Source organism: Lepidochelys olivacea (assembly GCF_965140295.1).
Source record: "Lepidochelys olivacea isolate rLepOli2 genome assembly, chromosome: 1".
Taxonomy (NCBI): Eukaryota; Metazoa; Chordata; order Testudines; family Cheloniidae; genus Lepidochelys; species Lepidochelys olivacea.
In genome coordinates this window covers 128,851,969-128,868,731 of record NC_140411.1, presented here as the reverse complement: position 1 = coordinate 128,868,731, position 16,763 = coordinate 128,851,969, and the positions used below count along the sequence as shown (strand labels likewise).

Sequence of the window (16,763 nt, the reverse complement as noted above, 5' to 3'; positions counted from 1 at the left end):
CCTGTGATTAGAGCCCTTACCTGGATACCTAGCTTCAATTTCCCCTCCCTACCTGAGCAGGAGAAAGGAGACCCCAGTTTGAATCCTAGCTTGCAAGGCAGTGCACATACCACTGAGCTATGGGATAGTCTGATGTGTGACTCTCTCAATTTCTCCTGTTGAAGCTGTTCCACTGTGCACAAATACTTAGAGAGTCATTGGGCCAAAAAGACACTGAACATGAGAATGACCTTGTAGTCTGGTGGTTAGGGCATTCAATAGAAAACCCAGGATCAAGTACCCCTACTTCAATGATTCTTTGGTTATACGCAGTGGACAAACTTTAACAGGAGAGATTGAGATCCCTAGCTCAGTGGTTACAGCATGCCCCTAAGGGAGAGGGGAGACTCCTGTTCAAATCTTGCCCCCCTCAGGCAGAGCGGGGAATTGAAGTTGAGGCCTCCACAGCACAGGGCTACAAGTCCTCCTCTGACCAGAGTTTGAATGGGATCCAGTAGGTAGCCTCTGAGAATACCTCTCCGCTCTGGATTCTCAGCCAGGAACCCTCTCCTGGGATTTGGCCAGGTCAGCCCTTTCTCACAAACAAGAGAGAGAGAGATCCACCATGATTAGGGCACTCACCTATGATCAAGGAGACCTGTTTTCAAAACTCTGCTCTGCCTGCTTTGAAACAGGTGTTTCACATCCCATGTGAGTGCACCACTCACCAGGCTATTGGCTGTTCTTGGGTAGGTGTCTCTCAGCCTCTCCTGATCAAGCTGTGCTGCTTGCAGTTGGACTGCTCCCAGGAATGAAGATCCACTCAGGTCAGGGTAAATGAACCAGACTGTTATTAACAAGGGTTTGCCAAAACCCACTGTTCTCAGCAGCACAGCGCTGTGTGCACACACACACCGTTTATCGGTCAGTTTCTGTGCCTCTCTTAAAGGGGCATCAGCTATCTAACTGTGCCTGAGTATAATACTTCTCCACCACCACCACCCCTGTAAACAAAAGTAATTTAGACATCATTATATTCCTGTTCAATAACAGCATTAGGAGGTACCATAGTCCTACTCTTTGGGTTTAAATCTTCTCCCTTGACTGGAGTGAGTGTTGCTTATTGTATTTGTAGGCAGAGCCATAGTGTCATAATGTGACTGTAACTCTGTTGTCTCTTCTCTCTGGTGCTGCCATATACAGGAATGCCACTGATTATGATTGTGACTTCTGTCAGTCTTTGGAGTGTTTCAGGCACCTTTTTCTGAATATGGTGCAGACAACATGCCAAAGGGCTTACTTTTGAAGTACTACCTTCCACACAGAGTGTTGAAAGTAGCAGCACAGGAGACAGCAAACAGAGCTGTAAACAGGGGAGTTTCAGTGGGAGTTTGAAAGGGGAATTTGTCTTGTGGTCCTTGTTTGGGGTTTGTTTTTGCTGTGGGTGGTGGTGTTTTGGTGTGGTTTGTGTTTCCCAGATTAACAGGATTTAGGTGGGAAGGCTATGACTCATTCAGAGGCAGCGGTGGGAGTAACCCATGTCGTGGAAGATACAATGAAGATGACGGGATGTGGAAGCTGCGGTACGTACATGACCCTGGAGGGGGCACCTGGTAAGAGTTTTGTCTGCATGAAATGCCGTCTGATAGAGCAGATGGAGGAAAAGATCCGAGGTTTGGAGATGCAGGTGGAAAGTATGGTTAAGTTTAGAAAGGGGTTCAAGCAGATTATGGAGCAAAGACATGAGGTATCTGAAGGGAAAAGCTTAGACTTGCAGGTGGAAGCAGGACTGAGGAATTCTGAGGGGACACTGGGTGAGGAAAGTGGTCAGTGGAAGCATGTGACTAAAAGAACTAGGCAGAGGAAAAGACGGGCTAGGGAAGGAGAAATAGAGCTCAAGAACAGCTTTGCAGAGTTGGAAAATGAAGAAGGGGCTCAGCAGGTAGTCACTGAAGGTGGAAAGGCAAGGAAGAAGAGAAGAGCAGCTAGTCCTATAGGAAAAGGGGAAGAGTCAATGGAGACTACACCAAATATGAGCCCCAGGAGGACACAGGATGGATTGAAGAGGATTACAAGGGAGAATAGGAATGGAAAGAACTTGCAGCCAGAGGGAACAGGGGATAGACTGGAGAATAGCATCATCACCAGGAAAAGACTGGTCTATGTGATCAGGGACTCTTCACTGAGAAGAATAGACAGGCCTGTAACCAAAGCTGATCTAGAGAATAGAAGGGTATGCTGTCTTCCAGGTGCTAAGATATGGGATGTAGACCTGAGGTTGAAAAGGATCCTAAAGGGAGCAGGAAAGAATCCCCTAATTATCCTTCATGTGGGAACAAATGATATGGCTAGATTCTCGCTGGAAAGTATTAAGGGAGACTATGCTAGGCTGGGGAAGACATTTAAGGAAATCAAGGCTCAGGTGATCTTTAGTGGGATTCTGCCTGTTCCTAGAGAAGGGCAACAAAGGTGTGACAAGATTATGACTATCAACAGATGGCTTAGGCAGTGGTGCTATAAGGAGGGCTTTGGGATGTATGGCCACTGGGAGGCATTCATGGACAGAGGACAGTTCTCTCGGGATGGACTTCATCTGAACAGGGAAGGAAATAGACTTCTAGGATGGAAGCTGGCACAACTGATTAAGAGAGCTTTAAACTAGGAATTTGGGAGAGATGGTTGGGAGATGTCTAGGTAATCTCCATGCTGGAGAGGGAAGAAAACGAAGTAAGAAAGGATACAGCCGTGGATAGGAGAATGTATATAAGGAGGAAGGGCAGTGTGGATACCAGACTAATAGGTTATACTGGCTGTAGAATGACCGTGCCTAATAGGGTACAGAATGTGAGCAAGGCCAAACAGAAAAAATTAAGATCTTTGTACACCAATGCGAGGAGCCAAGGTAACAAAATGGAGGAACTAGAGCTACTGGTGCAGGAAGTGAAACCAGATAATATAGGAATAACAGAAACATGGTGGAATAGTAGTCATGACTGGACTACAGGTATTGAAGGGTATGTGCTATTTAGGAAAGACAGAAATAAAGGTAAAGGTGGTGGAGTAACATTGTATATCAATGATGAGGTAGAATGTAAAGAAATAAGAAGCGATGGAATGGATAAGACAGAGTCTGTCTGGGCAAAAATTACACTGGGGAAGAAAACTTCTCGAGCCTCCCCTGGGATAGTGCTTGGGGTGTGCTATAGACCTCCGGGATCTAATTTGGATATGGATAGAGCCCTCTTTAATATTTTTAATGAAGTAAATACTAATGGAAACTGCATAATCATGGGAGACTTTAACTTCCCAGATATAGACTGGAGGACGAGTGCTAGTAATAATAATAGGGCTCAGATTTTCCTAGATGCGATAGCTGATGGAATCCTTCATCAAGTAGTTGCTGAATCGACTAGAGGGGATGCCATTTAAGATTTGGTTTTGGTGAGTAATGAGGACCTCATAGAAGAAATGGTTGTAGGGGACAATCTTGGTTCAAGTGATCATGAGCTAATTCAGTTCAAACTGAATGGAAGGAATAACAAAAATAAATCTGCAATGAGGGTTTTTGATTTCAAAAGGGCTGACTTTCAAAAATTAAGGAAATTAGTTAGGGAAGTGGATTGGACTGAAGAACTTATGAATCTAAAGGCAGAGGAGGCCTGGGATTACTTCAAGTCAAAGCTGCAGAAGCTATCGGAAGCCTGCATTCCAAGAAAGGGGAAAAAAATCATAGGCAGGAGTTGTAGACCAAGCTGGATGAGCAAGCATCTCAGAGAGGTGATTAAGAAAAAGTAGAAAGCATACAGGGAGTGGAAGATGGTAGGGATCAGCAAGGAAAGCTACCTTTTTGAGGTCAGAACATGTCGGGATACAGTGAGACAGGCTAAAAGTCAAGTAGAGTTGGACCTTGCAAAGGGAATTAAAACCAATAGTAAAAGGTTCTATAGCCATATAAATAAGAAGAAAACAAAGAAAGAAGAAGTGGGACCTCTAAACACTGAGGATGGAGTGGAGGTCAAGGATAATCTAGGCATGGCCCAATATCTAAACAAATACTTTGCCTCAGTCTTTAATAAGGCTAAAAAGGATCTTAGGGATAATGGTAGCATGACAAATGGGAATGAGGATATGGAGGTAGATATTACCATACCTGAGGTAGAAGCGAAACTCGAACAGCTTAATGGGACTAAATTGGGGGGCCCAGATAATCTTCATCCAAGAATATTAAAGGAATTGGCACACAAAATTGCAAGCCCATTAGCAAGAATTTTTAATGAATCTGAAAACTCAGGGGTTGTACCGTATGATTGGAGAATTGCTAACATAGTTCCTATTTTTAAGAAAGGGAAAACAAGTGATCTGGGTAACTACAGGCCTGTTAGTTTGACACCTGTAGTATTCAAGGTCTTGGAAAAAATTTTGAAGGAGAAAGTAGTTAAGGACATTGAGGTCAATGGTAAATGGGACAAAATACAACATGGTTATACAAAAGGTAGATTGTGCCAAACCAACCTGATCTCCTTCTTTGAGAAAGTAACAGATTTTTTAGACAAAGGAAATGCAGTGGATCTAATTTGCCTAGATTTCAGTAAGGCGTTTGATACCATGCAACATGGGGAATTATTAGTTAAATTGGAAAAGATGGGGATCAGTACGAAAATTGAAAGGTGGATAAGGAATTGGTTAACAGGGAGACTACAGCGGGTCCTACTGAAAGGTGGACTGTCAGGCTGGAGGGAGGTTACCAGTGGAGTTCCTCAGGGATCAGTTTTGGGACCAATCTTATGTAATCTTTTCATTACTGACCTCGGCACAAAAAATGAGAGTGTGCTAATAAAATCTGCAGATGATACAAAGCTGGGAGGTATTGCCAATTTAGAGAGAGACTGGAATATCATACAGGAAGATTTGGATGACCTTGTAAACTGGAGTAATAGTAACAGGATGAAATTTAATAGTGAGAAGTGTAAGGTTATGCATTTATGACAGGTTTCAGAGTAACAGCCGTGTTAGTCTGTATTCGCAAAAAGAAAAGGAGTACTTGTGGCACCTTAGAGACTAACCAATTTATTAGAGCTCTTAATAAATTATTATTATGCTCTAATAAACTGGTTAGTCTCTAAGGTGCCACAAGTACTCCTTTTCGTTATGCATTTAGAGATTAATAACAAGAATTTTAGTTATAAGCTGGGGACGCATCAATTAGAAGTAATGGAGGAGGAGAAGGACCTTGGAGTATTGGTTGATCATAGGATGACTATGAGCCGCCAATGTGATATGGCTGTGAAAAAAGCTAATGCGGTCTTGGGATGCATCAGGCGAGGTATTTCCAATAGAGATAAGGAGGTTTTAGTACCGTTACACAAGGCACTGGTGAGACCTCACCTAGAATATTGTGTGCAGTCTCCCATTTTTAAGAAGGATGAATTCAAACTGGAAGAGGTACTGAGAAGGGCTACCAGGATGATCCGAGGAATGGAAAACCTGTTTTATGAAAGGAGACTCAAAGAGCTTGGCTTGTTTAGCCTAACTAAAAGAAGGTTGAGGGGAGATATGATTGCTCTCTATAAATATATCAGAGGGATAAATACCAGGGAGGGAGAGAAATTATTTAAGCTTAGTACCAATGTGAACACAAGAACAAATGGATATAAACTAGTCATTGGGAAGTTTAGACTTGAAATTAAATGAAGGTTTCTAACCATCAGAGGAGTGAATTTTTGGAATAGCCTTCCAAGGGAAGCAGTGGGGGCAAAAGACCTCTTTGGCTTTAAGATTAAACTCAATAAATTTATGGAGGTGATGGTATGATGCAATAACATGTTTTTGGTAATTAATTGATCTTTAAATATTCATGGTAAATAGGCCCAGTGGCCTGTGATGGGATGTTAGATGGGGTGGGATCTGAGTTATGGCAGAAAATTCTTCCCTGGGTATCTGGCTGGTGAATCTTACCCATCTGCTGATCGCCATATTTGGGGTCGGGAAGGAATTTTCCTCCAGGGCAGATTGGAAGAGGCCCTGGAGATTTTTCGCCTTCCTCTGTAGCATGGGGCACGGGTCACTTGCTGGAGGATTCTCTGCTCCTTGAAGTCTTTAAACCACGATTTGAGGACATCAATAGCTCAGACATAGGTGAGAGGTTTTTCGTAGGAGTGGGTGGGTGACATTCTGTGGTCTGCATTGTGCAGGAGGTCAGACTAGATTATCCTAATGATCCCTTCTGACCTTAATATCTATGAATTTGCTTGTCCAGTCTGATCTGCCAATATCCAGATTTAGCTTCTAGTACATTGAATACACTTCCTGCGGATAGTTTGTGAGTGATGTCATTTAGGATTGCAGGCTGTAGTGTTCCTGCTATTATTGCTTTGGTCAGATCTTGCATGTCTGTGCTAACCTGGATCACCCAAGTGTTTTTTTCTTTTCTACTGCAACCATCAACCTAATCCAGTCTGAAGGATTCTCCTCCTTTTCAATTATATCCAGCAGTTCCATATGCTGAAGTTCCTTCTTCACTTTGGACCTTATGGTTAATGGCAGTCACCATGATGCATGCACTACTGGAACTGCATTTGTAGATAGATTAATTGTACAATATCCTGGTAGACATCCTTTGTCTTCAAACACATCAGGAAATCTTTTCTTAATTTCCTCTGCTTTGAGAGGTCCTTGTATGGATTCCACTGACATTAGGATTTTTATCAGGTGTAATGATTTTAAAACTGTCACTCCTAATACTGGTTTTTCTGGTATATTTAATATATAGAACTCTAGATTCTGACATTTTTTCCTTGTACTTGCATTTAACATTCCATATCCCCACTATGTGGAGTGGATGCCCTTCAGATACTGCTAGTTGCACGGACAAAGGTAATGTTAGTGTCATAGTGGTTGCTAAATTCTTCTGACATTCTATCTCAGGGATGAGGTTTACTTGAATCCCAGTGTCAATTTTCAGTTTCATGTCTATTTCTCCTAGACTTATTAAAATAGTTACATATGCTTCAACATTAGAGCCCCAGGAAAATCTTATTTTTTATCATTATAATTTCATTTTGGGGCATTTCTTGTTATTTTGTTTTATCCATCCCTCCCCACTCCCAAGGCATTCAGGCCCTGCTCAGGGTGGGGGGGGGGGAAAGAGAGGGGGCGGTCTGAGGCAGGTTGGGTCTTGGTCCCAGGCGGCGGGGTGTGGTAGGCCTCGTGGTGAAGGGGGGTGAAGAATGAGCCTGCCCTGTCTCATGGGGACCCTGATGGGGTCTCCGCTCTAGGCATTGTGACCTGTCACATGGGGTCACAGCATTTCTCAGGTTTGGCATCGCCTCCCCTCTGTCATGATGATGGGAGGTAGCCAGGCCAAAGCTGAGTGAGTGGCTTTGTGACCCTGCATGCCAGGTGCCAGTCTCTATTAATCACTATCCTAGTTCTTATTCTGTATTGTAGCCCAAAAGCACACTGTGTCCTTGTGAAACTCCTCTCCCATGGAGGTATTCTCCAATTTCATGCATTGTATGCCCTGTGCTTTTCTGTTTGCCAGTGTGGTATGTTGGTGAAAAGTGGTGTGTTTTGTGGTACTTTGTCAATATCTTCCCTACTGCTTTGCATGATGCAAGCTACATCTGTGGCAACCCTGTTTTGTCCCTGCCTTTGCTACAAGCTTGTCTTGCATGGATACAACATTTAAGCTGTTCCACTTTGTATAAATAATTAAATATTAATTAGAGCAGGGACCCATGTTCCCTCTAATTTTTGACAGGCCATGTGTGCAAAAAATTTCTTCTGTGCAAATTTTTGTGTGTGCGATGTTTCGCCATGTGCATGGGGTTTAGGGTCTGTGTGCACGTGCACAGCTTAAAGGGAACAGTGGCAGGGACTTGACCTTGGTTCTTCCATATTCCAGGTGAATGCCCTAGATACTGAATTATAGAATCAATCTCTCTCTCTCTTTCCTTCTTTGGCTTCATTGGCAAGATACGTAGGGGAATGCCTAGTTTGAGAATCCCAGGTAGGTGCAGGTGTGTGCTAGGGAGAGAAATGGCTCAGCAGTGTCAGGAATTGAGCAGCTTTGTGTATGCCCGCTGGCAGAAACTTAACCACCTAAAAAACTTAACTGGTAGAAACTTAGGTACCGAGGGAATGTAGGCACCTACAGTGTTAGGTGGCAGCTGGGTGGGGGTTTTGAGTCTCTCGATGGTGCTTAAATGTTGGATTTAGGCACCTAAAGTGGCAGTTAGGCATTTAAGTCATTTTGTGGACCTAGCTGCAAGAACTTAACATTATGGAGCTGGAAATTTTGGGGACTACCCCAGTACAAATAATAGTGATAACAAGTGGCCTGACATCAGTTTTATCCTTGTCAAGATCTCAACAGAGCTGTTCCCTGACTCAAGAATGGCATAAGAGGCACAGGCATCAGGCCATCCAAACTGAATTGCACTACCCCAGGCCTTAGATGTTTCTGCAATAGCCAAGCAGTTCCAGGGTGTCACTGCAAAGTAACATATCCTGCAGGGAGAGGAAATGGAATTTGTGCTGTTTCTGCTGTGAGGCTCCTGCCACTTTAAAGCCAGCCCAATAGAATGTGGGGCTCTGGGTTCTGTCAGGGGCAGTTGGGACCAGGCTCCGTTTTAATTTGTTTGGATTCAGCCATTAGTTTTCTGGGACACAGACTCAACAGAACCATAGCAGAGAGGCTGAGGGGCTTGGATTCCTTTGTGGAGAGGCGAAGTCTAGGAGGCAACGGAGACAATGCTGACAGGGCATATGCTGTGACTAGAATTGAATGAATAATTTGTAACAGATAAAGTATTCAGTAAATTTTGTGTCTTTCTATTCACAGATTGGTGAATTTTCTAATTTTTACCTCAAATTGCCTTTGGTCTATTGTTTGATATTCAAAATTTGAGAAATGATACGGTTCCCTATTTTGGTAAGTGTGACTCTGCTTTTCAGATTTAAAATTTGAGCTTAATTTGAACTATAAATTCCCAGGAGCTTTTGGACTAGTCAAAATCAATCAGCTGAATGTTTGTGGGAAGTGAACACAAGAAACACAAACACATCCAAAGAGAATTTAAGAATGTAAACTGATATTCCTGATGATTTTTTGCAGTATTTGCCCAACTCTCAGGGTGGCATGTCTCTCTGTCATGCTGTATCCCGATGTGCCAAACATGGAGATTCTGATTCAGTCTGGACTCAGTCACTTTTGCACTGTCTCAACAGGAGTTTGCCGAGTAAGGAATGACTAAAAGCAAAATAAGGAGTTTGGTTTATACCAAGCCAAGGACTAACCAACAGTCTATATTTAGGAATTTTTCCTGACTAAGGAGGTGGTTGCAGTATGAGTTGAGGCTGGATCAAAGGAACTGTCCCTCCCTATGCCCTTGGGAAGTGGCAACAGAGTTGGAAGTTCTGACTAAGATGGTAGAACAGGAGATATATTAGGATATTCTACTTATGGTACTTAAATGTTCCCCATTATTGTAGAATCAGAGCACCGTACACTCTTTAATGTATTTATCCACATAAAAATCTTATTATCCCTATTTGTTATTTCCCTGTTTGTTTGCAGATGCGGAACTGAGGCACAAACAAACAATCTAAATAATTTCCTTGAACTCATGCAGAAAGTCTGTGGTGGAAAAAGTAATTGCATCAAGGCCTTCTAAGTCCCTGCGTAATGGCTTAACCACAGAGCCATCCATCCTTTCTACTTCAAACAGGCTACTGCCCCTTACATTGTGTCTTCAGAGAAAGGCTGTTTAAGGAGCTGATTCTTCGTGTGACAATCAGGGTTATTAAATTCTCCTATTTCAATTCCTGGCAGGATTGGTTGGTGATTCTGAGGATCCCAGGAGGTTATTTCAATCTTGTAGATTCCTAAATCCATTTTAGTGGTTGGAATAATGGATTCCCTAATCGATGGGGACAATGAAAAGGATGACATCCAAAATGCACCTCAGTCCCTGGGAAGCTTTGTGAGTCAGGGTAGGTGTGCTGCTCTGATGAGTGATGTGAATTAGGAGTGGTCCCTTTAATGTAACATTCTGTGACATCCAGAGGCTACTGAACGGCTGAGGCTGCCGTCAGTGTCCAGAAAATGAACTGGGATAGAGGCTCTCTTTCCCATTTCTCTTTTTTTTTGCATATGGATTTGATGCTGGTAAAGGTGCTGGCTGACAGCTCTACAGGTCGTTTACATACGGAGCAATTATGGCACATCATCAGCAACATTGCAAGATTCACACATATTGTCTGTTGCCATTGCATTTCACTCCTGCTCTGGAGGGCCCTTTCAGAGTTTGGGTTCTCTGCTGTACCTGCCAGCAATCGAGGCCGGGTGATTAGTTCCATTTTTTTCTGATGTTGACCCCTGCTCATTTGGAACTGGACTGAGACCCATCAAACTAATTCCCAACAGAGGCCACCAATTGGCTATTAGATCTGAATGACTCTTGGTTCCTCATCAGTTCATTTGCCCTGAGATAAGGTACTAGTCATTAAATACTTCTAGCAGAAGATGTCATTTCTTTCTACCTGCATACTTCTGATCAAGGATTTGTCTTTCCCACTGCTGCAGGTTTAAAACAGATGTACCTTGACCAGCTGTTCTGTGACGCTACACTGGTGGTTGAAGGAAGGAGGTTTCCCTGTCACAGGTGGGTTTCTGCTCCATGCTGCATTCAACATGCTAGTAGCTTCTGGATATAAGAACCAGAAACTACATACTGTTGAAACAGGACAAGAAGTTATTTACTTGGGTGAAGCAACCTAGTCTAGTATACAGAACGCATAGCACCATGAAAAGACTTAATAATAGGAGACTATCTAATTTGTATAAATGGCACCTTTCATCATAAAAGATCCTACAGGGAACATTTCACCTAGAAATGAAATGCAGCCAACAGGTGCAAGACACATGGTAAAACTCTAGTGGGGAGTTAACTTAGGGTTCTGCAGGATATGGTGTAGGTTATCTCAGAGATCTCCCATCTAAATACTAAACAAGCTCCTCCCCCGACCCACCGCTTAACTAGGAGAGAGCTGATGAGATCAGAGCTCCCAGCTGCCAATACCACATGGAATCTCTTAGCATGGTTGCCTCTCTTGCTGCAGGGTGCTGTTGGCCTCAGTCAGCCCATACTTCCGGGTCATGTTCACCAGCTCCTTCAAAGAGTCCCAGGACGGGGAAGTTTTGCTCAAGGCTATAGCCCCCTCCATCATCCAAAGCGTGCTGAATTATCTCTATTTAGAGGAGATATCACTTAATGCAGAGACTGCTGAAGAGTTATTTATCGCATCCAGTAGACTCCAGATCCTCCCACTAGAGGAGATCATTAGCAGGTAATGCTCAATGACCTCACTGGTCTCCTCCTTGTACGTAGGGTGGTTATGATATAAGATTGTGTGTGTCTGTCTGTATGTGCTGTTTGGGTATAGATTGGCTGCATTATTTATGTATTGGGGAAACATCTCACAGCTGCAACACAAGCATTTCAATAAAATGTAATTTAAAAATCAACATATCTGGCCAGATTCCTGCATAAACATTTTGGAAAAATTCTGTTGTAGAGAAGCTGAATGACCCAGGGATAAGAATATCGTATCAAAGAGGATTTGACTTCTAGGTTGTTGAGTCAAATTCAGTTCTGAGTAGAATGTACAAAACACCAGAACAATTAGACCAGTTTTCAGTTAAGCAGAAGAGAAACCAAGGACTGCATGTGCCGTAAAATCTGGAAGGGCTCTATCCAAAGACGGGTTGAAGCACCCTGGAAAAGGGCAGTAAATGTGACCTGCCCCTTCCCGTGTTGTATAAAGTTTATAGATTAAATACAGGGTGTCCACCCCTAGGGTTTTCAATCTGGTATCAGCAGGACTTTAACATAAAATAGTCAAGGATGCCCTGCCTGTTTTCTCGCAGTTTAAAGGAACTTTGTCTTTCCCCAAAATCTCATGAGATCATGTTATACAGTGTGTAAGCATGGGCAGCTAGCGCCTGGCACGATGCCTTCTGCCTGAGGCCCCGCCGCCTCCCTCCCCTACTTCTTCCACTCCCCATCCTCCACCGGAGCACCAACGCTCCCTGGCAGCTGCCTGCCCGCACTCCCTAGCCCAGGGCCGTCCCACCCCAGTGCCCCCAGGCCTGGAGCACTGGCCATGCTGAACACAGGGAGGCACAGCCCCAGTGCCCCCGAGCCCCAGAGTGCTGCGCATCATGGCTCCAGTAGCACCCAGGCGCCTCCCTAGTGCTGGATGGCCCCATCTGCCTCAAGTCCCAGCCACAGGCTGGCCCATCCCAGCCCAATTCTGAGAAGAGAAGCAGCCTGCCTGGGCAGGGGCCAAAGGGGACGTGGCAAGCAGGAGGGGGCCTTGGGGCAGAGTGTGGGCAGGGCCGTGTGGGGCTGTTTGTGGAGGCTTAGCCTCCCCTGGCCTGCAATATCTGCCACTCGTGTGTGTCGAGAAAGGTGGGCAGTGAAGAACCACTCTTATAAATTATCCCAAGTGAAACAATTTGTTCTAGAAGATGAGGAACTATTTATGTCCAGTCCAATAGAAGCTTGTGTGGTTTGGGAGAGGTCATGTGGTCTAATAAGGGAAGGTATTAGGTGTAGGACTCCTGGGTTCTATACTTAGCTTTGCTACTGCTACCCTTTGTAACCTGGTTAGGTCACTTCCCCCTCCGTATGTCAGTTTATCATATGAAAGAATGCTTATACTAACAGTGACAGACTTCACGGAGGAGTTGTGAGATTTGATGAATAAATATTTGTTCTTGAGTTTCCAAGGGTACTGCAGAAAGGCAAAAGTATTATTTGTGCAGTATCAGATATCAAGACAGCTAGCAACCCAGAGTCATACATAGAGAGCTGGGTGAAATATTTTTGACAAATACTTTATTCTCCAAAAAATAAACGGGTTGACCAAAAACTATTCACAAATTTCATAAGAATTCCACTTTTGTAAGTAATAAAATAGTCATCTGAACAGGGAAGTGGAATCCAGGTCTCCCACATCTAAGGAGAGTGCCCTAAGCACTGAACTAATAGAATCATTCTGCTTCGGTCTCTGGCCCAATGACTATTCCGTTATTGATATACAGTGGCTCAACTTCAACAGGAGAGAATGAATGAGAGGTACCCACCCCAGATACTGTATAGCTGGATGGTTAGGATTCTCTCCAGAGAGGTGGGAAACCCAACTGCTCTAGTGACTATTTAATTATTTATACAAGGTGGAACAGCTTCAACAGGAGAGACTGAGCAAACCCTGCCCCAAAGCATCCCACAGCCCAATGGCTATAGCACCTTCCCGAGACAGAGGAGACCAATGATAGAGTTTTCTGTCCAGGATCAAATCCTTCCCAGAAGAAGAAGAACATAGCTTGGGTGAGTGCCCTAACCCCTAGGCTGAAAGTTAGACAGGAGCTGCCTCCATCTCCCACCATTTTGCGAATCTAGCCCAGGATGAAAGAAACATTTTGTTCAACCAAACCAAAATGTTCAACTTTTTTGATTCACTGCAATTTTCAGATTTTGTGTTTTGGTTCAACCTAATGCAATTTTAAATGTTATTTTTAGAACTGCCAGTTCCAAATAATCAATCACCATGCCCTACACAGGGACAACCAATTCTCTGACACAATCAGGAGACTGAACTTTCCTGGGAGCTCCTCAGCGGCATTTATTCCCTTTGTTATTTCTTCCAGATTCTTTGTGAAGAATATTTCCATGGAGAACTGCCTTGGCATTTATGCACTGGCTTATGCCCACAACCACAAAGATCTGCTTCATACAGCCATGCACCACATCAGCTTGAATTTTGGGTCCATCTCTGAGGACTATGATTTCATGTGTCTGGACCTCAGCACTTTGACCAGCATCATCTCCTCGGATGACCTTGTAGTGGCCTCTGAACTGGTTGTCTACCAGGCTGTGCAACGCTGGGTGAGGTTTCAACCAGCCGAGCGCCTCCCAATGCTTTCTGTGCTCATGAGGCACATCCGCCTTCCTTTCCTGACCCGTGAAGCACTTGCAGAGATCCAGGCAGACTCAGAACTTTATGGGGATGTTCAGATGTGGTGGAAACAACTGGTTGGGGAAGAAAGGCTGTGGGAGAGTGAGGGACTCAGGCAGGGTATGTATGATGAGTGTATTGTGTGCATGGAGCTGCACAGGTACAGGATTCAACATGTGGAGAATGACTATTCAGAGTTTGACATTCATTCTGACTTGCTTTCTGGAATGGATTGTTTTGATCCTTATACAGGAAGGTGGAAAAAGCTGCCAGGTTTGAAATGCCTGCAACATCCTGCCAGCACAGCTGTGGAGCACAAACTTTACCTGTCTGGAGGCAAAAACAGAGATGGCTCTTGTTCAGACATTCTTTATGAGTACAATTCTTTTACTGGCCAATGGATACAGCTCCCCTCCATGTCTGTGCCCCGGGATTCACATGGCTTTCTAGCCTGTAACTTGAAGCTGTATGCTCTTGGGGGACGGAATGACAGACATGGACTCACTTCTGCTGAGAGCTTTGACTTGGTGCAGAAGGCATGGACTCCCATCTCCAACTTGCCATTTCGGCTGATATATTTTGCTTCCACAGTGCTGAAGAATAAGTTGTACCTAATAGGTGGAGAAGCTTTGGCAGTAGTACCTAAGCTAGTTTATAGTGGCATTCTGATCTATGACATTAACTTAGATGTGTGGACTCAGATGCCTCTGGATTTTAAGTGCTATGAAACAGCTGCTATCTCCATGGATAATAGGATCTGTGTTATTGGTGGGTTCTGTGAAGAAAAAGGTAGACAGCTGACTCCAAGAGGCACTACAGAAGTCTTTCTGTCCAGTAGAAAATGTTTTTACCTCAACGAAGATGGCAAAGTGTGTCAGGAAGTTGTGATTCCAGAATTACCAGAAACATTTGCCTTTGCTGGTGTGGTTTGTTGGCAGAGGAGAATCTACGTGATGGGTGGTGTAAATTATTATCGATTATGCAGCAGGATTTTCTACTGGGAACCAGGTGATTCCAGCTGGACTGAGTGCCAGGAAAGTGTTCCAAGTATAGAGGGGTTTATCAGAATATTTAAATGTGTGACACTGAAGATACCAAAAAATACATTCTGCCCCTTCTCCAAGAAATATCAGTAACCCCACTACCATCAGAGTTATAGATTGCCGCTTTTCAGACACTTGCTAGAGCCTGACCCCTTCACAGTGTAACTAGCATTGAAATATCCCCTCCAGAACTCTCTCTGTCCCTAAACATCAGTTTACCTCACTCATGCTCACCTGGAAATCAGTGATAGTTTTAAGATTGACTTCAGTGGGATCAGAATATGTTCCAGAATATGAATTCAAATGGGTGGCATTCGAGATAGATTCTTGGTTCACACAAGGAGCTGGTTTAAATTCAGTCTCAGCATCACTTTGCTTATAACCATTTTAATACTTCTAGACATTAGTTAAAGGGCACAAATCCTTTTCTCCTCGTTCCTTTTCCTGTCTATTGCTCTCTTCCTTTTACCCAGTTATTGAGATTAAATCCACTGGAACAAATTTCTCCCTAGGGTAACATCACAGGAGTCAGGCAGGGCCGGCTTTAGGAAGTGCGGGCCCTGATTTGGTGGTGCTCCGGGTCTTCGGCGACACTTCGGCAGCTGGTCCTTCACTCGCTCCGGGTCTCCGGTGGCACTCTGAAGACCCAGAGCGAGGCCCTCTTAGGCGCCGGTGCAGAGCCCTCTTAGGCATGGGGTGCAATTCGGGGAAATTGGCCTAAAGCCAGCCCTGGAGTCAGGGGTAAATTTGGCTCATTGTATTCAGCTGGAGAATAGTTTTGTTCCCCATATCAATGTGGCTGTGTTTCAAAATAGTTGTTTATGGTGGTTGTTTGGTGAAGCTTGCAAACTGTTGCTCTCATGGATTATTGTAAACAGTAAGATCTTATTAAAGCCCTTTCCTTGTAATGGTCAGACATGAGTTCTCTCTCACAGCAGGTGTCTTTCCTCAATGATAAAGCTGAATAAAGAAAATGTTATTAAAAATCATTTTAATATGGTCTTTGTTTTGGTAATAAAATATGAAGATTTTCACTTCCAGCCTATTCAATGATTCAAACCCAACCCTAGTCATTACCCAATTGAAAGTAAATACCATTTAGTGACTTCTCTGTAAAGAATCACAACATGTCAGTGTAGTTCCTAGTGGGCAGGAAAGACCAATAATTTCATGGGTCACTCTATTGTCAAGCTAAGCAGAGAGGCTATTAACTGAATCACTCACAGAATCATGGAATCATAGAAATGTAAGGCTGGAAGAGACCTTGAGAATCCATTAAGTAAGTCCAACCCCCTGCACCGTGGCAGTACCAAGGAAACCTCAGCTGTCCTCGACAGGTGTTTCTCCAACTTGTTTTTAAAAGCTTTCACTGATGGATGTCCGTGTCTCCTCGTTTACTTACTGCGTCTTAAACATCAGCATGGTTACCTCATTCTCATAGTAGTCTATGCACCAACAGAGGAATCTGTTGTCTCAGATAAAGATCAAAATTGGAACATCTAGTATGCACATGATATCATGATCCTGGGTGACCCTGTGAACTGGGTTTGAACAGGTCATTGGTCATTATGGTTCAGGGACACCCAATGATAACACTCGCTGGTTGCTTACATTCCGTGCCTCCCAGAATCTTTCCATTCTTGGGTCATGGTTCAAGTGGCGATGCATACAGCAGATGTCATGGATCTCTCACGATGGTGTCACTTAGAAGGAGTTGGA

The 16,763-nt window shown here is 43.8% G+C and overlaps 1 protein-coding gene across 1 annotated transcript; it reads left to right on the top strand.

Moving 5' to 3' along the window:
- Positions 1-9,890: 9,890 nt before the first annotated feature.
- LOC311518253 (kelch-like protein 6) lies at positions 9,891-15,137 on the top strand (the record flags this gene model as incomplete). The annotated part of the gene is made up of 4 exons (XM_084623902.1): positions 9,891-9,972; positions 10,565-10,643; positions 11,101-11,328; positions 13,694-15,137. 4 exons carry the CDS (start codon positions 9,891-9,893, stop codon positions 15,135-15,137), a joined length of 1,833 nt encoding a protein of 610 aa, XP_084480028.1.
- Between the last annotated feature and the right edge of the window lie 1,626 nt (positions 15,138-16,763).